This window comes from Strongylocentrotus purpuratus, unplaced genomic scaffold, assembly GCF_000002235.5.
Source record: "Strongylocentrotus purpuratus isolate Spur 01 unplaced genomic scaffold, Spur_5.0 spur5_scaffold_4, whole genome shotgun sequence".
In the NCBI taxonomy this organism is placed as follows: Eukaryota; Metazoa; Echinodermata; class Echinoidea; order Camarodonta; family Strongylocentrotidae; genus Strongylocentrotus; species Strongylocentrotus purpuratus.
The window spans coordinates 2,510,945-2,537,950 of record NW_022145610.1 but is presented as its reverse complement, the minus strand read 5'-3'; the positions used below and the strand labels follow the sequence as shown (position 1 = coordinate 2,537,950).

General features: G+C 35.8%; 2 protein-coding genes and 1 long non-coding RNA gene across 3 annotated transcripts; 1 reads left to right on the top strand and 2 right to left on the bottom strand.

Annotated features, from left to right (window-relative positions):
- Positions 1-1,116: 1,116 nt before the first annotated feature.
- LOC115929385 lies at positions 1,117-6,251 on the bottom strand. Its single transcript, XR_004066458.1, has 4 exons — positions 6,233-6,251; positions 3,414-3,469; positions 2,135-2,274; positions 1,117-1,132 (listed from the first exon to the last, which is right to left on the bottom strand). It is a non-coding gene; the product is annotated as an uncharacterized LOC115929385 (long non-coding RNA).
- Positions 6,252-6,609: 358 nt separating this feature from the next.
- On the top strand, positions 6,610-7,227 carry LOC115929264. Its single transcript, XM_030997951.1, has one exon. It carries the CDS (start codon positions 6,610-6,612, stop codon positions 7,225-7,227), a length of 618 nt encoding a protein of 205 aa, XP_030853811.1.
- An 18,735-nt stretch (positions 7,228-25,962) lies between these two features.
- Positions 25,963-26,385, bottom strand: LOC105438118 (leiomodin-2-like). The gene has a single exon (XM_011665502.2). The coding sequence runs from the start codon at positions 26,383-26,385 to the stop codon at positions 25,963-25,965; it is 423 nt and encodes a 140-aa protein (XP_011663804.2).
- Between the last annotated feature and the right edge of the window lie 621 nt (positions 26,386-27,006).

Genomic DNA, 27,006 nt, shown 5'->3' with positions numbered 1-27,006 from the left:
ATCTTCTGCAAGGTTTGTTCCATTGACTGAACAACCTCTTGCAATTCCTTTCTGTCTCACTTTAAGTCGTACTTGTTACCACTCATTTGCATTCCCTCGTTATCAACTACGATCAGCCATTCCATATTCACTCCATTACTGTCTACATTTCAATTGGATTCTCTTCACTCTACCTTTTGCAGCCTTTGCAGAAGCTTTGCTAGAAGTAGAACATTTTTAATTTAGGGTTAGCATTTTATTCAAGTTTACTAACTTGAAAAAAGGAAAGTGAACCATTGTTTAATTTCAATATCTTGACATAATTTTTTTTTAAGACAATTGAATTTAACACTAGAATTTTTTAATTGGTTTGCCCCCCCCCCCTAAAAAAAAACACAACACCACCACCGAAGTTTTTGTTATGAGGCCATGTCCTGTATAATGTTTATTTTTAAGAATAGTTTTCTCTTTTTTTAATAAACTTTACATTGGTATACCGTTAATTTCACTGGGGAAACAACCCCCCCCCCCTCCCATTAACAATCAACACTGCCGTTACTTCTACCAACACTAATGCTATAATTCAAAACTTTTCACTTTCTAAGTCCTTCTAATATAAACATATAATCATATGTGTACACTATTGCAACCCGTTACATGGGCCATGTAATAACAGCACCAGGAAGAGGATAGCAAGCCCCCCCCCCCCCGTCCATAGAGGTAAATGAATTTCAACAAGTATAATTATAATTAAAATATCATTAATTAATTCAATCTTTGATATGGACTGATAGATCTTTATCACTCAAATTTCAAGGAGAATCTTTCTGCCCAGTCCTCAGTTTCATCTTATAAGATGGTAGTTTACATTGTTAGAATTTTAATGTTTATTCATTGAGGATTAGTTATCTTTAATTATTTCTACGTTGACAAGATAATAAACTTCATTGGCTTTATTGAATGTGGTATTCTACAAACATATAATACAAATAATAAATAAATATCATGTAAATATTCCAGTTTAAACCCATCTCTATTGTACTAATATGAGGGTGTCATCTTTAAGACGTAGTCCCGTGTAGATGTCTTCTGCATTCATCACTAAAGTTGTAGCCTAGTTTTCAGAAGAAAGGGCTGTAGTGATAACCCAAGTCTGTTGAATGGAAAAATGAAATAAGATATAAGAAAATCAATGACGACTAATAACACACACCCTGATACCTGCTCAGAAAAAGGAAGGATTGAAATTCACTTGGGGTTCTATTGGGCAAACCGAAACTATTTTTCGTACAAGACTAGTTTCTGACCACATTTTAGATTATTTCTGATGATCCCATTGAGACGATAGGACTGCTGGAGTTTGGTTCAGACAAGGTATGAAATAAGTAATACAATGTACTTGTGATGTAAACTCGTGCTCATTATTGAATAATACTCGGTTAAAGGTAATACAAAGTTTTACGAAATTTTGAAAATTGGGTGGATAGTGATTCTTTACAATTTTGATATATTTGAATGCCCCTGTGGATGTATTATAAGCACTAGAAAACTTAGCCTCTAAAACACTTCTGCTTTCGAGAAAAATTGAATATAAATATTTACTGGTGCTCCCGGTAAATTTTGATAAATTTCAAATGGTAGCTGCGACCATGAAAATCTCAGAATATGTAGATGTGATATATATCTTCCAAACGAGAATAGCAAATTGGTCGATTTTAGTCAAGAAAAATTTATATCTTGACCTTGAGAGGAAGCTATACAACATAAAGAGTTTATTATTTACAATTTCATAATTTTAGACTCGATTACAACCGCGACAACGATCACTGAATATTGTAGGATCTCATATGCGTCCAATATGTTCATTTGAACCAAATTTATGACCCATACTAAAACTGTGTATTACCTTTAAGTATGGGACATAAAATGACCAAACAACTTGGACCAGAGAATATACTGGAAATAATGCTACTGAAACACACGTAACGTAGACTTATATTTCATCTATATTGACATTTAATTTTTAATCTAAATCACAATTGTGATATTCAGTCAATTATTCTTTTACAAGTCAACTGACAATGAAAAATATCTTCGTCAGATCTATAATTTTCTGCATGACATGTGTTCCACAAAAGTTTATTGGGGTACCTACATGTATATTAGCACACTTGCTCGTATGAAGTGTAGTAGGCCCGCATCTCTAGATATGATCCCGTCAATATCTCTTCTTTGTTCCTCTCCTGAGTTTGTAAACCAGCATGCCTTCATCACCCACTGTAGAGAAGCATCATCCTACATGACAGAAAACAAAGTAGGTACTTCAATTTAAAACTGATACTAATGGATACATATCAACCATAATACATCCTATAAACAGACTTTCATCTTATTTTGTGTTCTTCTTCATCTTCATTGCTCAAGAAGTGAAAGGAGCCCTTACAAAAAAGTAATGAGGGGTCCTGTGTTTACCCTACATGTAGTGCTTTGGATGTGGATTAGATATGGCTCTTCTACACACAGGCCCGCCCCCCCCCCCCCAACTCAGGGGTCGGCAGGACCGCATGCGTATTCCCAAAATGTCCAGTAAAGGGGTAGTTTTCACGAAGTCTGGCTCATAGTACACACAAATCCGGCCCGTATTGACTTTACACACCAGACTTAGGGGGGTGTTTTCAAAAGGAGGGAACACGCATACGCATACCCCAAATAAATAACACTGAGTTGGGGGGGGGGGGCGGGCACACAGGACCTCCTTTAAATAAGGACACATTTTCCTTTGTAAACCAAAAAAATTAAAGACATCAATATTTCTCTTTCCTTATCTTCTTCTCAACCCCACATGCAGCTCATCATTTAGTATTTTTTTTCTGTACCCTCGATCTCTCACTTCTTTTTGTCATTGTCTACTCTTTGTATAATTATGACCATGTTCTTCTATCTTTGTCGTGTAAAGTATTGTCTTGTCCCTTTCTCGTCTCTGTTGGCATCCCCATTTTTCTTTCCCCTATTTTGTAGTTCCTTTTGTCATTACAGATTAGTAAATTTAATTACTCATTATTCCTAAGTTTCATTTGAGGTGTTTACACTTGTACAAGCATTGCTTTTTAGTGGACCCCTCTGTTTCCAACATGTATTTCTTAAATTTGTTTTAAATGCTTATAATTAATTGTAATGTTTTGTTGAAAATGTGAATAAATTTGAAATTGAAATTGAAATTGTATGCTAGGTGCAGAACTAGAATAAAATATACCCTCCACTATATACGCTAATAATAATAATAATAATAAAAATGTTACTTATAAAGCGCTCACCACCGAAGTCTCTAAGCGCTATAATTGCAACGTCAACTTAGTTCCATTTATTTTTTTAGTGAATTAATACATGTAGGTGATCGTTTAATATTTGTGTGCTAAATAACCTGGTAATTTTACCTGCATGGGACTTTCTGCTTCATGTTGTTACCTTCTTTCAGCTCTTTAGTTTCAATCTGTTGGAACAAAAAGAAGGAAAAAACCAATACAATAATCAAGGCATCCCTTTCTCCTTAACAATAAAATAGATCAAGCATAATAGCTATTTTTTATGTCATGGTTGGCCTTATATTTAACATGGTGTGGAAATCAACATTCCTATTTAATGAACCACAGTACAAAGTAAAACTAATGGAATATTTAACTTGTACCTCACACAGTGCTTTCTATGGCCTATGAGCACGAAGAAGTACTAAGTAGAATTAGTTTATTATAACAAGAAGAGGTGGACTACAGATAAGTAAACATAATTGTGGACTAGGGGTCATTTCTTATACAATGTCCAACAAAAATATATTTATCAACATGAACTGCACAATTTGGAAACAAATCTTTAATGTAGACTCCTTATGAATATGAGTTATGACAACTAGACAAGCATGCTGGACCCACACAAAATCTAAACATTAAATAAACAAATCCTAGTTGTTGTTTTTTGAATATTTTTATTAATAAGTTCCAGGTTTACATCTAGATCTAGGCCTAAATAAAATAGGGTTTGGAGTTGTTTGATTATCCATGGTCACAGATAATTTTGGTCTGAAGTTGACACCACCAATTTTTCATTTCATTTCATTTCAAAGACTTCATTTTCTGCAATCAAACAAATCAGTTATAGGTCTAGATCTAGTCTACAACAAATATGGATAATTATATAAAACATAAGGTATGCAAACAATATACAAAATATAGAAACAAATGTATAATACATGAGTAAGAGTAAATTTGTACGTTGGGCCATTGCGTGTATAATTGCAAATTTGAAATTTAGTGTGCTGAAATTTGAAAATCGTGCCGGCCAATATTTTGCTCAGTGGGGGGGGGGGGGGGGGGTAGTGAGTACCTCGACAGAGTCCACGTCTAGAAGAAGGGTCTACTAAAGATTTTAACAAGAATTAACCAACTTGGATTATTAAAGAAATCATACTTCATAGATTATTTCAAGGTGTACGTTAAATCTAGATTTAAATTCAATCAATGATTGATGAATTAGATTCATGATGACGATCAAATTTGCAGATGAGCACCGCAATTCCACGGTGTGGGCCGGAACCCCGGGCCGCGAATTTTTTTTCCGTACTCGAGAGGGCAAATACCCCATGTGCGCATGCGCGTGGACTTGTGATTTCTCTGCTACTTCCCATACGAAATGTACATGTATTCGCATGTACTGTGCACGATTCGCGTTCTACGAGTAAACGATGGCATAGTAGTCTTCAAACACAGACTCTGATTTGCCAGTTTGACAAAACAATTACGCATATATCGTGCGTAGCAATAGTACTAGTATTCAAGTCTGAGTAGTTGTATGATTCAGACATTTTAATGCTTACAGAAATGCATCCCAAATTGAATAGCATGGTATAGTAGTCTGCAAGCACAGACGCTAATCGGACAGTTTGACAACATAGTGTCTTGAGTAGTGCTTTATATTCAAATATGTGTAGTTTTATGATTCAGACCCTACTGGTGCGTGTATTGGAAAGGCATCTCAACTTGCAGAGTGGCATAGTAGTCTGCAAGCACAGACGCTAATCTGACAGTTTGACAAAATAGTGTTATTCAAGTCTGAGTAGTTTTATGATTCAGACCCTACTGGTGCGTGTATTGGAAATGCACCTCAACTTATAGAGTGGCATAGTAGTATGCAAGCACAGACTCTCCTTTGACAGTTTGACAGAATAATATAGGCCTATTGTGTATTGAGTAGTGCTTTTATTCAAGTTTTCGTAGTTTTCTGTGTTGTGCCACTGCTCTCTCACTCTCTCTCTCTCTCTCTCTCTATCTCTCTCTCTTTCTCTCTCTCTAGCTCTCCCTCCAGTATGCTCGCACTCTCTGTATTACTTTTATTTATAATCATGGTCTGCTGAGAGCCAGAAGGATGTTAACTCTTAACACAACGAATGCCCTTCTGGCTCTGATGTCCTTGCAGACTACTATACTACACTCTACACATTGAGATGCATTTCTAACGCACGCACCAGTAGGGTCTGAATCATACATCTACGCAGACTTGAATAAAGTACTTCTCAGCACACTACTAGTATGTTGTCAAACTGTCAGATTAGCGTCTGTGCTTGCAGACTACTATACCATTCTATACAAGTTGGCGACTTGAATAAAGTACTTCTCAGCACACTACTAGTATGTTGTCAAACTGTCAGATTAGCATCTGTGCTTGCAGACTACTATACCATTCTATACAAGTTGCAATGTATTTCCATATGCACTACTGGGTCTGAATCATACAACTACACAGACTTGAATAAGCACATCGCGACACATACGCATATTGATTTGTCAAACTGGCAAATCAGAGTCTGTGTTTGAAGACTACTATGCCATCGTTTACTCGTAGAACGCGAATCGTGCACAGTACATGCGAATACATACACATTTCGTATGGGAAGTAGCAGAGAAATCATAAGTCCACGCGCATGCGCACATGGGATTTTTGCTCTCTCGAGTACGGAAAAAAAATTCGCCCCCGGGCCCTAACTGGGTGACATGACGGCAAACCGCAGTCAAACTACTTCACGACGATGAAAATCAAAGTGCAATTTGAAGAGAAATATTTCCCTAGCCTTTTCCCCAAATATCTGTTGAGAACAGTCTCAAAATGAAAAGAAATTACCGAAGATCACGAAAACTATTACAAATTTTTTCAAAATTAATCACTAAATTCACTAAATCTACTCATATTGCAACCAATTACTCACCCATTCTCCGACTTTGTCGATATCGTCGCGACGCGTTGTTGTCAGCTAGCTAGCTAGGCGCAGGCGATACGTATATATCGTACACACAAATCATACATATTACGGTGACGTCATGACTAGTCTTAGTAACAAGCGCTTGCAATTATAAAAATATTGATTAAACACTCACGTCACGTTTTGGAAGACGTGATCATTCGTGTTTTACCGGCGTGGAAAACAACGAATGGTAGACCCTACACTTCGTAAATTAGAGTCACCTATTTTACGAAACAGCGCAAACTTGATACGTGATCACGTGATACGTGAACGTGAGTGTTCGTTGCAAGCCGCATGAGAGCGATGATGATAGCAGTTCTATTTCCGCTACAATACAAGCGATGGTGAAGGATGCGGTGAGTACACTCATCTCTCAGATTAAAAGACTAGAAGCTGAACTCAATAAAGCAGTTGAGTATGAGAGCAAAAGGATATCTGACCTAGAACGTAAAAATTCTGATCTTGAGAATAGAATGAAGAAAATGGAGAAAGAAATGTTCGAGCTTAAACGCCATGCCGAGGATCAACAGGAAGAGATTAAGAAATCTGAACGTATCTCTCGTCGGAACAATTTCCGTATCGTGGTAATGGAAGAAAAAGATGGGGAGGATAATCAAAAAAAATGTATAAATATTGTACAAGGAATTTTGAAAGAGAAATTCAAAATGGAAGACGCCCATGTTGATCAAGCTCATCGTGTGGGGAGAAGAGGTGAGAGGCCACGACATATTCTTGTCAAGATCAATACACATGGGCAAAAAATAAATATCATGAAGGAGGCAAGGAGAGTGCTCGGAGAAGTAAACTATTACATCATCGACGACTTATCGAAGCCTGACCTCGAAGAGAAACGCAAGTACGCTGATGATGTGGCGAAGCTTTTCCGTGAAGGAACGAAGTTGCGGTTTTACGCAGGGAAATGGCGAGGCGCTGGTGGTCAACCATTCTTCAACAAATAAACATGATGCTATCCAGTTTACATGTGTGACATTCCTATCTCTGTTCATACTTTGTGATGGACCCACTTTTCTTTTTCTCCAAGCAGCATGCTCTATACTTTTTCGATATATATTTTTTTCCTTTCCTTTTCTTTTATTTACCGACGTTATTTATTGTGAGAGGTGCAGAATATTGTTCGTATATTGCTTGTTATTTCAGTGTATATAAGTACGTGTTATCTGTGTGTTTATGTTCTTTTCATGTACATACATGAATTTTCGTTTTTAATTTTTTTTATGTTTATCTGCAGCTGTGTTCACCTTATGTTTTTGTTTACTCGAATATACTTATCTCGTGTTAGCAACCTTGCTCAACGCTATACTTGCTGTACGTTGCCAGTTTCAAAATACTTGTATAAGCAATGTGATATATTGTATTACACTGTTTTCTCTGTGCAACACAATAGCCGAAATATTATCTGTTATACATATGTATAATTTAAGAGACATTTTTCCTTTTTCCTCAGTCAGTAATGAAGATTTATACTCAGTTTTTCAAACGCATTGTCAGACTTCTGACAATCCACAAAACCATGACTCTGAGGAATTCTTTGCCAATACATTAAATGAGAATTCAGAAAATTTTAATCTTGAGATTTATGATGACTCCGATCTTTCCATCCCTCTTGGCTCACAGTACTATACTGAAAACATGTTCGTAACAAAAACGCAAAGCAGGTCCATTAATAATTTTTGCATTTTACACATGAATATAAGAAGTATGAACAAGAACTTTGAGAAACTGAAAATCTTTCTTGACAAGGCTCAATGTGAACGTGCTATTATTGGTATCACGGAGACATGGTTCTCTGGTTCGCCTCATTCAATGTATTCTCTTTCCGGTTATAATATGATTACCAACAGTAGACAAAAGAAAAGAGGAGGCGGTGTAGCATTGTATATTCCTACACACTTTGAGTATGAGGTGAAAAATGATCTTACTGTTATGACCGATTCCTTGGAAACCCTATTTATTGAAATATGTGTTACAGGTGATAAGAATATTGTTGTTGGCATAGTATACAGACCATCGCAATCTCACACTGAGGAATTTATTCTTGGAATTCAAAATATCTTGTCTCATCCTATTTTCACATCTAAGTCGTGCTTATTGATGGGCGACTTTAATGCTGATCTTTTAAAATATGACTCAAATGCATTTGTAATGGATTTTGTGAGCACTATGGCTTCATTCTCATTACTACCGCTCATAACAAAACCTACAAGGGCAGCAGAAAATTCTAAAACCATCATTGACAATATATTTTGCAACATGCAGCCTTTTCCAGATGCAGGAATTATTCTCTCAGATATTTCAGACCACTATCCTATATTTGCACTTTGTTCATTGGCACAGAAACAAGAATCCGGTCCACACCATAATAAGAACCAGCGAAAAATTACCCCAAGAAATGTGAATAATTTTAAAGCTAAACTTGGAAATGTTGATTGGACCATGGTCTTAAATGAAGAAGACGTAAATATATCTTATGAGAAATTTTGGAATATCTTTATTCAACTGTACAATGAAGCTTTCCCGATACAGAATCGCAAACTCTGTAGTTATAAAAAGACTCCTCGAATGCTTTGGGTTAACTCTACTCTTTTGAAATCAATTAACAGGAAAAATAGGCTATTCTACAAATACAAATGTATCCCCACAAATAAAAATCGCATGAAGTACACAAATTATAAAAATACTTTGACAAACCTGCTTCGGAATGCTAAAAAAGAGTATTATTGTAAACAGTTTACTTTCTGTAACAGAGACATCAAAGGGACATGGAGAACCATAAAGAATGTACTTAATAGTTCACCAAATTCACGAAATATCTCTAAAATTAAGAGCCATGGAACAGCAACTGAAAACAAACAAACTATTGCCGAAATATTTAATGACTTTTTTTACCAATATTGGGCCAGATTTGGCTCGATCTATACCAACGTCGGCAAAATCATTTGATTGCTTTTTGAATAATCCCAACCCCACTACACTATTTATGGTACCAACCAATGAACAAGAATTAACTGAAATTGTGAAAAATTTAAAGATTAAAAAGACCCCAGGTTATGATGATATTACCAATAAGTTACTGAAAAGTCTCATTAAAGAAGTAATCGTACCTGTAACTCATATTATGAATATGTCAATGTTAAATGGCATAGTACCTGGAAAAATGAAGATAGCAAAAGTTGTACCGATTTTTTAAAAAGGGTGATCCTCTAGAACGTAGTAATTACAGACCGATCTCTCTACTCACTACTTTATCAAAGATTCTTGAAAAACTGATCTACACTCGAACATTTAATTTTTTCACACGTTGTGGAATTTTGGCCGACTCTCAGTTTGGATTTCGAAAGAAACATTCTACTTCTCATGCTATACTACTTTTTATTAATAAAATTGCGTCTGCTCTTGACGACCGCTGTCATACTGTAGGATTATTTTTGGATTTTTCCAAGGCATTTGACACGATTGATCATAACATTTTGTTTAAAAAACTTCAGCATTATGGTGTCAGGGGTAAGGCGTTGGAGTGGTACAAAAGTTACCTCAGTAGTCGTACACAGTTCGTTTCATTAAATGGGATTGCATCGAGTGTCAAGCCTGCCACGTGCGGTGTTCCTCAGGGATCTCTTTTAGGGCCTCTACTATTCATAACATATATAAATGACTTCAAATTTTCATCCACACTATTGTCATTTATACTATACGCAGATGACTCAAGCATATTTTATTCTCATCAGAATCCTCAAATTCTTGTTGAAACTGTAAATTCGGAACTTGAGAATATTGCACAATGGATTTTTGCGAATAGACTGTCACTGAATTTGGACAAAACTAATTTCATATTATTTAGCAATTCAATCTCCGATTTACCTGGAGATATTTGTTTTAACAATGTTAAAATTAAGAAAGTAAAATCGACCAAGTTTCTTGGCTTGTATATCGATGATAAAATGTCATGGAAAATACATACAAATTATTTGTGTTCATTACTATCAAGAAATGCTGGTGTTATATACAAACTGAAACCTATGTTCCCAACATATGTATTGCAAATGTTGTACTCCACTTTAATGTTGCCCTACTTGAACTACGGTATTCTTGCCTGGGGTAGTTCATTGAAACTTCAACTGGACAAAATCATGGTTGTTCAAAAAAGAGCAATACGAACAATTTGCAATGTACCTATTCGTACTCACTCGAGCCCTCTTTTCTTTAATACTAAAGTACTGAGAGTTCGGGATATTTTTAATTTACAATTAGGCTGCCTCATGTTTCAGCTGAATAACAACGAACTGCCCCAGGCACTATCTTATTTGTTTAAGAAAAGAAATCAAGTCCACGAATATTCTACCCGACAGGCGTTTTCCTACCACCTTCCTAGAACGAGAACAAGCTTTGCTCAAAATACCTTAATATATACAGGTCCTAAGTTCTGGAATTCTCTCGATTCTGTAATTAAAAGGTCTGTAAGTGTACATGTATTCAGAAGAAAATTGAAAAGTTATTATTTGAATACATATTGTCATTCCTGATTCTTGACTATTCTTGTCTCCAAACTGTATACTTATTATGTTCATTACAATGAGTACCTATAAACGGTATGACCATACAAACTATGTTTATAATATATTCATATGTAGAACAAACTATATTGTAATATTGTTTCAATAAGCTGCAGATATATTCCCTTCCCTTTCCCTTGTCTTTTGTAGTTAACTGTGAGTATCGGTTTATGTATCCCTGTAATCTCCCTTTCCCTGTTTTAGAGTGTATTTGTATTTTATAAACTTTACTTTAGTTAATTATGTCATGTTTAGTTTAAGGAGCCTATCCACAACAAGCTCTGCTTTTCCATAGGCTCCGCCACTGTATCTCTTAAGTTAAACTTAATGGACAATATTCTGAATAGTGTGTACCGGTATTGTATGTACATGTATAAAATAATCATTTTAAATATGTTGTTACACTCTTTGTAAAATGAGATATTGTGGAAACCAATAAACTATCTAAACTATCTATCTACATAAATTATACCAATTTCCATTCTCATTTACATCATCAATATCGTAAATCATGAACCTCAAGAAATCATCCACTTCCAAATCTGGGGAACATTAGCTATAAGAAGCATTTAATTTATCAACCTTGTTTCCAGTTTCTTTTTTTAGTTGTAAGACGTACTGTCTTGAATTTAAACAAAAAGATGAAGTCAGTGACGCAGCTCCGGGGGGGGGGGGGGCATGCATTTCCTCCAATTGTATTGCGAGAGAGAGAGAGAGAGAGAGAGAGAGAGAGCGAAAGAGAAATAGAATGGTCCTGGGTTCCATATTTTTTTTGCTAGCACCCAATAGATCAAGGTCGCGTGCTCGACCTTGTAATTGAAAACAAGTCAGAAAAATCTGGAACCAGCGGGATCCACTGAGTGCAAGTCAAACATTTCATAACAACGTTTGAAACCCCCTTTTTCTTTTTCAAATAGCATTGTAGAGACGATGAATAAATAAAAATGATAATGCACTGTCGTTAAGCGTGAAATGCTCGCTTTTATCTTTCTCTCTGCTAATTCATGCGAGCAGTGGAATCAACCGAGCGGAATCAACTGTGAAATGAATTATCATGAGTCCCTAAAGAGGAAATTTCACGTCATGGTAGTATTAAAGGGAAGCAATAATTGTTGCTAAAAATCAGCAACAAACATTGCTAAGATTGCTCTTGAAACATAAAGCAAGATGAAACTGTGATCGATGAAAATGCTACTGTTTTGAAAACAATTAAAAATCATTGGAAATATAGAATGAGTAAAACATAGATGTTATCATGACAGCCGAGGATGATTACGAAGTTCCGGGACGAAATTGAATGAAAAAAGTCTGAAATTCATTGAAAAAGTTCCAAAAAGGACGAAAAACTTAAATATTCATGGTCGATATTCTTGAATATTCACTTCTCTCAGATTTTCTCAAACCTTTTCTGATGTTTTCTTCACATCCTCCGCCTTGTATTAAATCAAACTTATTATTAGGGTAGACTTCCCCTTTAAATATTATCAAAATGAAACATTGATGCGAGAAAGAGAAAGATAGTGGTTTGAAATCAAATAATATAAAAGGCTCGGAAAATTTTTGTTATTGACTATAGACAAGCTGTTGAACAACAATTGATATTGGCCACATTTCGGTCCCTCAAATGCGCTGTGTATTCATGATCCTAAGAAGAATCCCCTTAAATATCAATAGCAATGATTATTGATTCAAGAAGAAGAAAGATATGGCATTGAAATAAAATAATATTATATGCTCAAAAACCTGTTTACCGACTACAGATTAGCTGGCGTGAGTTTATATGCGTGTAGAAATTTCTATACAACTTGTGCGTCAATATGAACCGTACTTTGAACTACTGTAGAAGTTTTTTCTCTAAAATTATCGTTCCGTATCCATACATCTGGATGGCTTTGTGAGCCATGATCGTAGTATACTCTACAATTTACCCTGGTGCTCAGTCTGCAGTTATTGAATTCCAGTTTAGCTTAATAAATCAAATTGTTTAGATTGATTTAAAACACGGTAAAAAAGAAAGGTAAGCAAAAATCTTCGGCCACTAGGGTGGTTCAGAAATTTACGATTTCGACCGAGCTCAAACCCTGTGTCTGTTTCAACTTGACTAACTGACTAGGGGTTACCTTCAAGCGTTATGGAATGACATTTTCTGAACATTTACAAATTAATGATATAACATATAAAATGATATGGGGAACATACTTCTGTATCAACCGTTCATCAAACAAATGAAATAAATAAAACAACCAATAACAACCCTCAAGTCATTCAATGAAATTCAAAACTTCATACATTTTATAATTGGTTCATAGGAGACCAAAATGTTGTGAAAGTACTTCATATTATTTGATATATCCTTTCATTATTTTCTGGATATTCTATTCAAAATGAATATATCATTCTCATTCAAATTAAAAAGATTATCTGGAAATTTCATTCATTAACGATTGAAATTGTTATAACCTTTCATTGTTATCATTTTTATTATCATTTTTTCCCGTGACTTACGAATTTTTGAATTAAATGACTTGATAGAAACAATCTGTATTTAATCTAGTTGGTTGCAATGTAATGTATTATTATTACAATTATGCCGCTAGTCATTTTCAATACTCCGATGCAGCTCGAATAAATAGAATAAATTAACTGCTATTACCAACGTTGGAAATGCTGCTACCTGGACAAATGTGACCACGAAGGCACCACAAACTAACAAGATATCCCATGGTATGGTTTAAGTTATATTTATTAGATTATTTTTTTAATTACAATTTTATTTCAGCAAAGGGTTTCCTTTTTCAGTTATCAAACTGCTCTCCCTGAGGACCCTACACAATACAAAAAACAATGCATATCGAATATTTAAGTATTGAAAAGTACAGATTGCATACATAAAAAACATTAGAAGCAAATATTGGGAATACAAATATGTAAAGTGCCAGATTATGAACATATTATATAACTAAAACATCCAATTCATAAATTATTCAATCGTTCAAGTACTCATTGATTACTGCCGTTGAAAGGGAAATGATGGAGTACAAATAATGATTATAAGGAATAGATTGAGGGAGAGAAATAGGCTCGATAAAGTTAGATTTTTATCATGGTGGTCATATTTGAGTTTTTAGCATTTTATGAAAGAATATATTTTCTTCTACATATACAAACAAAACATTGAAGCACCTGACAATGTAAACAAGGAAATTTAAAGCATTTTGTCAATGTCAAGTTTCACTATGTGATGCCCATGCACTATGAATGTGACGGACAAAGAAAGAGGACAAAATATACAGTTCCTCATTTTACCTTCAACACTTGCTGTGGTAGACAAAGGAACATCCCTTCATTGCTAATATGTAAAAGTGTGTAGAACAGGTGTCACATGCATATTTACCTGTGCTACACATTTTAAATAACAGCAGTGAAGGGATGTTGCTTTGTCTACCACAGCAAGTGTTGAGGGTAGAATAAGGAACTGTATATTTTGTCCTCTTTCGTTGTCCGTCATGTTCATAGTGATGGCAGTGGGGATTGTAATATGTTGTATTTGTTGTATAAAGGTTTGATATCGTGTTGTTTGAATATGTACCAATGAAATTACAATCTGTAGGTAACCCAATTCGAAAAAAATGAGAGGCGTGTAAACATGGACTGTTAATATAATTCAAAGCAATTGACCATAATCACATGCTTGATTATTTGAATGTTATTTCAATAGGCCATTTTCGTAATGTAACCTCAATAATGCATAAGTCTTTGTGAAGTGCCTCAATACATATTATTTCATTCACCTGAAAATAATAGTATTTCAATGGACAGAATCCTAACTGCATACATTAGTTGTTGCCAGGTTGGACAAACATTATGACTTGACCTACCTAGCAACACTTAATATATGCAGTTAGCATTCTGACTATTGAAATACTATTATTCTTATCGGGTGAATGAAATAACTTGTATTGGGGCACTTCACAAAGGCTTATGCATTAAATTTGGTTACATTACGAAAATGGCCTTTTCACTTTTATAATCGTGAAGCTATTACATGGATCATTAAATCACTTTTACATACCAATCAATTTAAGATCCGCATAATTTTTCATCTGTAAAGGAAAGTGACTCAATCAAATTAAGGCTTAATAATATAAGAGCGGTAACTGTAACATCGAAGATTATTTGGCGAATTATGGCCTAATTATTACACCCCAAAATATAAGCACTCTGACTCGACTGATACTATACAAACAATTTATGAAATTTGACTTACTTTCTAAGTGCAGAGGAGTAGAAATCTATGACATTGAAGTGTGATATAAGAGATCGCTTCATTTTGGAGTTGGATCCATTCAAAATCTAAGTGGAATTCATTCCAAACACTACTTGACATAAACTTCACTTCTTTGTTTTACTTACCGTTCTCTTCCATGTAAAGCACGCCCATCAGATAAGATTAGGGACTTTTAGATTCGCACGAAGACAATAGGTCTATGCTACGATCGACGTCCTTTTAATGCACTGCCTTGAATGGACGTCACACGTATCAGTCCACGCAAATCTAAAAGTCCCTATTATCTTTGTTACATAAAAAACCTGTTTCATGATTTTCATGAGTAGACCTATTATTATGAGGTAAAAATCACGCAAACCTGCCATTTGCATTTGGACCTGGTAAATTGCAACTATGTCATTATCATGTTCATTGCACTACTTTGTCTAAAGATTGTTTTGATATTCTATTCTGAAACTATGTTGAATTTATTTATACTTTGTGTACTCCGTATGTATCCTACTCTTCTTGAATAAGGAAGTGATATAAATAACTTGTTACAGATATCTTGATGAATAACTGCGAACTTACCGTAAGGAATATTGGTCTCAATTGAACCTCTTCAAAACTTTCCGGAATCCACAAACTTTATACACCACAAGATCGAGCAATGCTAGGGCAAAGCTGTAAGTTGTAGACTTTCAAAAATGGCAGCTACCATACAGTCACGTGAAACTTACATTTGGATTCAGATGTTATTATAATTATGTCATTTCGGTTCAATGCAGAAGGACAAATAAAATAGTTTTGAATCAGAAAAAAATATTTGGGGCTTCTTTTCTCAACGGAAAGAGCAACCTTTGATCAGACTGGCAGGCATGTCTCTCATCCTACCTCATAATGACAATGCATGTAGAATTTATATAATCTGTGATTTTATTGTGCAGATTTTTGGCGTAACAATTACTAATCCGTCATGGGGACTGAGGGGGAGGGGGTGTGCATGGGGTATGGAAGAGAGGGATAGAAAACAGGCAAACATTGTGAATGTTTTCGATGGCCAAAGAAGTGCTGTCTATGGGTAAGTGTTTTTGTGTGTATTTGTGTGTACTTATAGTTTTTCTTCTCCATGCGCCTCGAACACATTAGTCATGTGGAGTTGGCGCATTACAAATACTCTATATTATTATTATTATTATTTTACGACCCCCCCCCCAAAAAAAGCATGAAAAGGAAATGTAGAAACAGCGCGTACACGCTTTTCAGCCCGCCATGTGTGTGTGTGTGTGTGTCTCTCTCTCTCCTTCTGTATATACGTGTATATCTTTCTCTCATGTATCCCCATCTCTCTCTCTCTCTCTCTCTATTCATTGTAGCACCTACTATACCTGCGAGCTAGTATATATGCGGCAGAATCGAAATATTGGCGAACATTTAAATAATTTATGAGGCTGTCATCAACAATATGAATATTTTCTTGCTTGGAAATTAGTACCTTTTCAAATATGCTAGTACCGTAGAGGAAAACATAAGAATGATGATGATGATGATCCATGATGATGATGGTGATGATGATGATGATGATGGTGATGACGGTGATGCTGGTGATGAAGATGATGATGAATTATGACTAATCTAATCCATAAAGATTATTTTGATAATCACCCAATAGAAATGAATAAAGGATTATGCTCTCATTACTCTTATAAACCTCCAAAGGTCTTGTATATTAATGGAAAGAGTCGTAATGATGATTAAAAAAATATGGATAAAGCCAGCCTCTTGGAAAAAAGGCAGTAGGATTGTTCTACATAGCATGAAAGGAGATCCAAAAGTTTGGATCCCCATATTAATACATGTAAACAAGCATGAAAAGCCTGAAACAGTGGGGTAAGATCGCCTTAAAGATACTATGTCCCATTTGCAGGCCAACAAATGAAAAGGTTAAATTCCAACGGCTTTTGAATAATAGTAATTAAGAACTTCCCTAAAAAAAAGGGGGGGGGGGGCTTAAAAATGTCTTTAAGTGGGAAAATAACGACCATTTGTTGTCGAATCGACTTAAGTCCTACCAAGTCAGTAAGTGATATTCTGATTTTCAGACCGTTGTATCGAATGGTCGTCCGTTTTGTGCTGCGCAAAGATTCAATCAGGTTACTCTTGGCCATTACAAGAAGTGGGTTATTGATGTAGACGAATGCTCAGGTACCCTTTACAGCATTTTATGTATGTTATTACCAAAGAGGAAAAAAGGCCAGTCAGTAACTCAATAGTGTCTGACAGTTAAGTCTAGCAAGTAAACGGGTTTCCTTGCATAATTTGAATATTAGGACACTGCTAACGTTTACATTTGACAGATAGGACATACATGACATATGCATAATTCCTGCAAAGTTCTGCAGAATTTGATGTTGGCTGCAAAAGGGACATAGGATCTTTAAGTCAGTCAAAAGCCTGACAATGGTCACTCTGAGTGCTGAGTAAACCCATTGCACTGAAAGCAATACCGCATATCGTTACATATATATCTGCAGAGCTGTACATTATCGTTTGGGGTATTCATTTGCACCCAATATACTATTTTGTGTAAATTCCAGAAATGGGTGCATGCAGCCAAGGCGAAGAAAGCCTTTTGAGTAGATAAAAGAAGTTGGTGCAGGCCATGCGGTTGTACTACTATTTTGGTACATGACGTCATTGGTTAAAAAGGAATTCCCGGCGAATTATATATGTTTTTTATACATCAACAATAATATCATCACAAATATCACAGGTGTTTTTTAAGTATTTCCTCTGCACTTCAAAGATTACATTTAATCTAATAGACCAGTTCACGGTTAGCACATTACTGCAATGACCCCGAATATCCACAGATCTTCAAAACATGAAGAGTTCCCACTTTTTACATTTTGAAATGATCACTCCTACACCGCTCCTACAGCGATGGAGGTACTATATAAATAGCCTTTGTTTCCCCTTTTTAAAGAATACTCCACCTGTGTATCATGGAGTGGACTGCTTGTGCATGAATGAATAATATTAACATAACTTTCATGACTACGTATCCAGTATTTCGTCTCCGTGTATTTCAAAATTTGTTCTGCAATGACCTTTATCTGCTCATGCTCAGACTGCAACCGTGAACTGGCTTATTTGTTAAAAATTAGATGATACCAGTTTTTTTTATAAAAAATGGTGACATATCACTCCCATACCATATGAGCTGCTTGGAGGAACAATATCATAAACACTAAACTGAAAATGTACCACTGATACGTAAATGCGCATAATGACACGGCTTTTTAATAGGGCGAAACGAGCATAAAGTCAGCTCCACATTTTGTGTGCATACCGTTCATGAACTAGTGAACATCAATGGTGCAATGGTTTGGCCTGTTCCATTTCGCGTGGTGAGGGGTGTCCCAATGAAAAATACATGATTCCTACATTGCCATTGAGATAAGAGTGGCTTGAATTATGATTCCTTTTTGTCTTTAACTGAAATATTACTGAAATGCAGAGTAAAATGACCTTTTAATCATAAACTAGGGAGTTCTTGCCTACATGATACATTCTTCAATGATGCTATGCAATTTACAAACCGCAAAACATGCATCCGATATGCATATCGGATGCACTGTATGTGTACGTATTAGTACGCAGCCACTTGCCTTGGCTTCATAACTCACCTATTGACGAAATGGTACGGCTCAAATCAGGAACTCCATACAGTCTTGCAACAAAAGGAAGATGTGATGTACTTAAAAATCCTCTCCATACAGCTCCAATCACATAGTAATGCTGCTGAAATAGTCCTATCGATGAGTATATTGATTATAAATTGCCAGTGTACTCCAAGATGTGTTGAACAAAACATGATAAAAACGCGATTTCCCATTTTTATCTTGCATGGAGAGTAGATCTTATGGAGCTCTCACACTCTGCCGTGTAGGCCTACCGTCCACCTGCCGGGCTGTTAACAAAACAACAGAGTCCAGAACGTTGGGTTTTGAGCGAACTTGTCCTCGGCCGCAAAAAAAAAATCATAAAATTAATCTTTTCACCGTTTCGTTGCCATCTTCTGGCCGTTTCCATACCAGGCCCATACCGGGTCTCGAACGTGTGCACCGGGTTTGTAGCAGCCACCTACCAGTCACTTAGCGTCCCCTCACCGCTCGGAGCGTCCTGTGAGCGAGTCCCCGGACTGCTGACGTCATGACAAGAAAAAGTAAAGCTCATCTGACGAAACCCCTCTATATATACCCAATAATTAGTGACAAACGGTGGCACACGGTGACAAAAGTAAATTTGTTGGTAATGGCACGTTCATATGACGCTACTGTGAAGGTAAGGACACGTTATGGACCCGTTATAGGACGTTATGGGAACGTCGAAGCGTTAACAGGATGTTACCCATGCGTTAGGGAGGCGGCGCCGTCAGAATCAGGCGGTACCGCTTTGGAAACACCCGTTGGCAGTCCGGTATGAAGACTGTAATGAGGACGGTATGAATACGTTATGAAGACGGTGGCACGGTATCAACACGTTCATGACACGTTCACAACCCGCTTACAACCCGTTGCAGACGGTGGATTTGTTTTTGCCCGTTCATCACCGTTCTGTAACGGGTTATGAGCGTGGTGTGAACGTGTTCATACAGTGTGACCGTTTTCATAACGTATTCATACCGTCCTCATACCGTTCAACACCGTCCTCTTGCCGCTTACTTGCGGCCGGTGCCAGGCGGCCAAAGTTTTGAACATGCCCAAAACTTTCGCCGGGTCCCACCGGGTGTAAATAAGCGCCAACGCCCTATTAACGTGTTTCCCGCTTTGATAACGAACCACCGTGTGCCCTCGCCGTTCTCCACCGTCCGCAGACATTTTCGCGCACGGTGGCACACGGTAGGCCTACACGGCAGAGTGTGAGAGTCACTTTACATGAATTCAAACTGCGCGGCAGAGTCGTGAATCACATGACTAGAATGACTTCATTGAAGAAAGATTTTTAACCAGCTTTCTGATTTGAGAGGTAAACTTTGGAAAAAAATTATCACTAGACTTTTGGACCAAAAAAAAATGAGTTTGACATCAAAAGATAAATTTTTTATAAACTGTTGAAATCCGTTAACCCAACAGTTCAACCGTACGAACTTTTAATCTCGCACATTTTCTGAACAAAGTACGAGGTGTATGCGAAATCAAGAGATTTATTACTGTTTCCCATAAACGAAGGTCCTAACATTGGCATATTTGAACGAAAAAAAAACACTGGACTTTTAAATGAATCAAATGAAAGAGATAACATTCGAAAGGCAATGAAATAAACTTTGAGAGTCATTTGACCCCATTGAGAATCACCAACGCATTACAAAGATATGAAGGGTTTATTACCAAAAATTACACATTTTTGTTCGCATTTCCCGAGTTTAAGGGTTTTAGTGTTCCTGAGTTTTTAAATTTAGAGTGTGCGAAACACAGGGGAAGCAAATGCGCGCAAATTTTCCCTATGATACGTAGCAGCGCACACGCTTCTCCTTCTTATGTTGAAGAAGTGATGTCATAATTCTTGTACGTGAACTTTTATCTAAAGTTTGATGAATTAAATTAAACGTAATCTTTGAAGGGCTAAGGAAATGCTTCAAAAGATCGACATTTTTGTAGATATTATTGTTAATGTATGGGCGAAAGATAAAAATTGTTTGGACTCTCTAGTTTAACTTTCAAATATAATAACAGTTGAACTTCCCCTACACTTGTTATACTCGCTTAGTGATCCGATAGGAGCAAATATAAAACCTACATCTTGATTTAATCACTTGACTGCTAAGCACTATTACGTGCATGCAGATGTGACACCCTGTGCTATTAAAGCACGTACTACGTGCTACGTCCTCTCCATAGTTAAATTACCCCTAAGATGCTGTTAGCACCTAAATATCAAACTTTCGAATACGAACAGTAGATGGCGCTCTTTCACAAAAGGAAAATCGGAGATGTGAGTTGCCCGAAATGCCCTCAGGTCACAAACTGTAGGTCTAATATTTGCACCTTCATTCCCTATGCCATATATGACGCATTGTAGAAAAACCACACTTGGTGACAATGCTGCTGGTATTCAATATCAAACCCAAACGTGCTCTTTGAGGGTTTCCTCCAAAATACACACATAAAAAATACCAAAGGGGGGAGGGTTTAACCCCCCCCCCCCCCTGCGTACGCGCCTGGCATTGAAGGAGTAACACAATTCTTCATTTAGGCTATGTAATGCTCAGTGTCGGTTATCCAGTATAGGTGTTAAGGCACGGTGTTTGACGCTTGTTGGGTTTATGCTTAATACTGTCAAAAGTTTGGAACGTTTTACACAATTTTGTTTGATTAAATACGCCCAATTTTCATTTACCCAGTGCCGGTTACCCAGGAAACTCAATTTTTAAATGTTGGGTAAATGCGAAAAGTAGGCCAACAGATTTGGAAAAGTTTATCCTGTTGTAGGTTTAGAGATGCCAATTTTTATTTACCCGTTGGTGTTTACCCAGTTTGTAGGATTTAAATTTTTCATGCATACAGTTAAGGGTTGGGGAAGTTTTCGCCAGTTGTAGGTTTATTTACGCCCACTGTTAACTTACCCATTGCTGGCCGCCAAATATGCATGCATTAATCTTTCAACACACGCTGGGTAAATGTATGCAGTAAAAACTTGGGAAAGATTTACCCAACGTTTGGCCAATTTTCATTTACCAAGTGGAGATTGCCCAACATTTCGAAGAGTGTAGCCTTGTAACTAACATATTTACCTTGTTTTTTATGTTTGCTTTTGAATATAATAAACTGAACTTAACCGAACTAAACGGTGTAATAAACTGATTTGCAGTATTCATTCAACTTCACGGGTGTTAATAATTATGTAATAGAATCAGACTAAGGGAACAAATAAATCAAATGACGTAACATTGTAATTTTGTGTTTGTAGGACTTTATATTAGTCATATGATCTTACGGAACGGTCCTTTTTCTATCTAGTAAAAAGTAATGTTGGAGTCATAGAAACAGTTGGAGTTATAATTAGATCTCGATATAAACAACAGGGTATGGTTTCACGAAACTGTCATTAGAACAAGTTCGCCAACATCCTATTGAAACGTGTATTAATTATACACCCGTTTCAATGTGTTGTTGGTGAACTTGTATTTGCGACAATCTTGTGAAACGATGCCAAGTAACCAAAACAAAATTAGGAATTTTGATGCTCCGAATTATGATAATGATATTAGTAATGTTAGTGATATTAAAACTGTTCATAAATATTATACCCTGCTGCACGAACAAAACATAGTGTAATACTACAAAGTGTTCCTATAATAATCTAAACATTCCGGATAATATGCAAATACATGACGACATTAATATTCTTTTTACATGTAAATACTTACTTTATAAAGTACACTACTGTAATTGTATCTTAATAGCTCACGGAGTACATGTACAATTTATATCATCATCGATTGTATATATTTTCAAAATAGTTATCGAACCCAAATATAAAAGAGAAAGAAAACAAATCTTCTGAAGAAACGTTTCATATTTTACAGCGGGATAGTACAAAGTGTTACCATTAATAATCTAATCATTTCGGATAATATGCAAACACATGACGTCATTGATAATTTCTACATGTAAATACAGTATTTGTATCTTGATAGCTCTCGGAGTACATGTATATTTTGATTCTCACCGATTGTATATATTTACAAAATAGTTATTGAACCGAAATTGGAATCAGAAAATTAAAGAATCTACTGAAGAAACGTCACATACCATTATATGAAGTATATTTACCGTACTAATTGGCCCTCACGTCTAAAAACAAGATAAATCAAATATATATACATATATATATATATATAATATGTCTAGGTAACGAACATATTTATCAGGTGATTTGTTATGTTTGCTTTTGAAAGGAATAAACTAATCTAAACACAACTGAACTGTGTTATGTGAATGATTTTTATCATATTTGGCAATTTAGTAATCATTCAACTTAACGGATGCTACTAATTATATTTGTGAATGTTGAGACCAATACATAAATCAAATGAAATGCTGCACGAACAAAACATGGTGTAATAATATTAAGTGTTCCTTGAATAATCTAAACATTTCGGATAATATGCAAATACATGACGACATTAATATTTTGTTTACATGTAAATACTAACTTTATAAAGTACACTACTGTAATTGTATCTTAATAGCTCGCGGAGTACATGTACAATTTATATCATCATCGATTGTATATATTTTCAAAATAGTTATCGAAATCAAACATAAAAGAGAAAGAAAACAAATCTTCTAAATAAACGTTTCATATTTTACAGCGGGATAGTACAAAGTGTTACCATTAATAATGTAAACATTTCGGATAATATGCAAACACATGACGTCATTGATAATTTATACATGTAAATACAGTATTTGTATCTTAATGGCTCTCGGAGTACATGTATAATTTGATTCTCACCGATTGTATACATTTACAAAATATTTATTGAACCGAAATTGGAATCAGAAAATTGAAGAATCTACTGAAGAAACGTCACATACCATTATATGAAGTACATTTACCGTACTAATTGGCCCTCACGTCTAAAAACAAGATAAATCAAATATATATACATATATACATATATATATATATATATATAAAATATGTCTAGGAAACGAACATATTTACCATGTAATTTGTTATGTTTGCTTTTGAAAGGAATAAACTAAACTAAACACAGCTAAACTGTGTTGTGTAAATAATTTTCATCATTTGTTGGCAATTTAGTAATCGTTCAACGTAACGGATGCTACTAATTATATTTTTGAATGTTGAGACCAATATATAAATCAAATGAAATCAGAATGAGGAAACAAATAATCAAATGACGTCACATTGTAATTAAATGTATGTAGAACTTCAAATTAGTCATACGATGTTATAGAATGATCTTTTTTCTATCTATATTAAATAGTACTGTTGGAGTCATAATAACAGTTGGAGTCATAATATAAACATCAGGGCATGGTTTCACGTAATCGCTATAAGAAAAAGTTCGCCAACAACCTATTGAAGCGTGTGTTAATTATACACCCGTTTAAATTGGTTGTTGGTGAAAGTGTATACTTGTGCCAATCTTGTGAAAGGATGCCAAGTAAAAAATAACAACAACGTCCAATTATGATAATGATAATAGTAATGCTAGTAATATAAGAACCGTTAATAATTATTATACCCAGCTGCACGAACAAAACATGGTGTAATAATACAAAGTGTTCCTATAATAATCTAAACATTTCGGATAATATGCAAATACATGACGACATTAATAATGTCTACATGTAAATATTTTATAGGGTACATTAAAGAAATTGTATCTAGATAGTTCGCGGAGTACATGTATAATTTGATACTCATTGAGTGTATATATTTTCAAAATAGTTATTTAACCAAAATGTAAAAGAGAAGAATAAAGAATGAAGACAATTCCTTTACCATCAATATTTTGAAGTAGATTTACGGTAATAATATGCCCACACGTCAATAAGTAGAGATGGTATCATTATATAAAGTTCTTTTAATCAATATATATATATATACATATAAAAGTGCGATGTATATTTTTTCATACAATGTATTTGTTTTTGTATGTGTTTGCACTTCAGAACCTGAAGAAGGCCTCACAAGCCGAAAGCTCGTAGTAGACTTGTAAAGTACAGCTACGTCTCACGTTCCTAGACCTTTTTCTTCACGCCTATATATATATATATATATACATATATATACATATATATAGAATTTTTAGTTAACAATTAAAATTATTCATACTCCGCGTAAATGTGATGTTATTTGTGTTTTGGGGTCTTTGTTCGCAAGAGTAGCCCTTTTTTAAAGGTCCTTCTACATTTAAACTTTCCATTTCCTCGTACATTGTGTTGTACCTGTATATAACCTTGTCAATATGCCCTTGTAATGAATATTTTTACCATGCCGGTATTTTTTTTGTTGTTGTAATTTTTGGTTGAACAAATTGAAATGAACCCAACCAAACTATGTATATATTTGTTTATTTCATTTTTTTATCATTTTCGGGCAATGTAGTACTCGTTAAACTTTAAGGATGCTATTAACTATATAATTAAATGTTGAAACTAATACATTGAATGAATTCAAATGAGAAGGAGGAAACACATAATAAGATGACATCAAATTGTAATTAAATGTACGTAGGTCTTTATATCATATGATGATAGAAAGATCCTTTTTCTATATAGAAATAGTACTGTTGGAGTCATAATTAGGTCTCGACATAAACACAAGTGTATGGTTTCACAAAACCGTCAGTAGATCAAGTTCGTCGACATCATTGAGAAGGATGTTAAATAAATACCTGTTTCAATGTGTTGTTGGTGAACGTGAATACTTGCTACAATCTTGTGAAACGATGCTAAGTGACCCCAAAAAAAATTCGCAATTACGATGCACCCAATTGTGATAATAGCAATAGTAATACAGTAGGTTTGCGGTTGCACCATGTGAGAGAGAGAGAGAGAGAGGTTTGAGGAGTCCTGAAAAGGACTCTGACTCGGTAATCTTTCTTGGAGGAGTGTAGTCCTGAAAAGGACTGTTTGTTATCTTTCTTAGCATATAGTTCCCAGGAGAACTATAGCGCTTGGAGAGGATGAGTGGCTCGACGTTCCGAACAGGTTGACTATCCGTCGTCAGGAGTGGAGAATAGCTGGCGTGCGTGAGCTTAAGTCACCGGGGTGCGGACGTCAGGGAAAAATAGTAGACCGTGTCGGCTTGAGTCATCGGGGAGTGGGCATGGATGGTCGTCTGGTAATTCGTCTGACTGACCGCCTGGGCTGGAGGCTCCGGGTTGCGGACTTAGGAGAGTTTCGAGTCGATGAGTGGGAAGTGCTGTCGGCGAGACGCTGTGTGTGTCCCCGACGTAGGCGGCGTTGTAGTCTGTTGTCGTCTGCTGTGCATTGTAGCTGTGAGACTGGCGGCTGCTTTGAGGGTTCGGCGGGTGGCGGTGGTTGATGTACGGGTGTCTGTCGGGGTGGTGGTGAGGGCGGTGCTGGAGGCGGTGCTGGAGGAGGAGTGACCGGGTACTTGTTGATGAGAGGTTTCCAGATGTCGTAGATGTATAGTCCTGAGTCTTGGGGCACGGTGTTGTGGCGGTGAATTTCGATGGCTTCTCGGATTCGGCGTGTATGCCAGTGTTTCATTATGGAGATGAGATGACTGTTATCCCATTCGATGGTGTGTTCGTGTTGCTGGGCGTGTTTGACGATGGCGGACTTATCCCAATCGCTGAGTCTGAAGCTTGTTCTGTGCTCCTTGAGTCTTGTTTCCAGATTTCTCCCCGTTGCAATAGTAATGTTAGTAATATTAGAACTGTTCAAAGTTATTATTCTTAGCTGCACAAACAAAAAACGGCGTGATTATACAAAGTGTTGCGATTTATAATCTAATTATTTTTGATAATATACAAACACGTGCCGTCATTAATAATTTCTACATGTAAATACTTTATATGGTACATTTCAATATTTGTATCTAGATAGTTCGCGGAGTACATGTATAATTTGATCCACATCAAAACATTCATTGAACCCAAATGTATAAGAGAAAAATAAAGAATCTACTGATTAAACTTTACAAACGGATTTATGAAGTAGATTTACCCTAATAATAGGTCCACACGTCCAAAAGTGAGATGGTGTGATATACTAAATTCATTTAATCAATATATAATCATATGGAGTTAACAACTTCATTATTTATACTCCTTGTACGTTGATATATATATTTTTTTTTTTTAAACTCAAGAATAAAAGGTGGATTTG

What these genes read in the sequence shown, in the direction of transcription:
- LOC115929264 (XM_030997951.1), top strand. Translation starts at nt 6,610, where the DNA reads ATGGTGAAGGATGCGGTGAGTACACTCATCTCTCAGATTAAAAGACTA.
- LOC105438118 (XM_011665502.2), bottom strand. Translation starts at nt 26,385, where the DNA reads ATGAAACACTGGCATACACGCCGAATCCGAGAAGCCATCGAAATTCAC.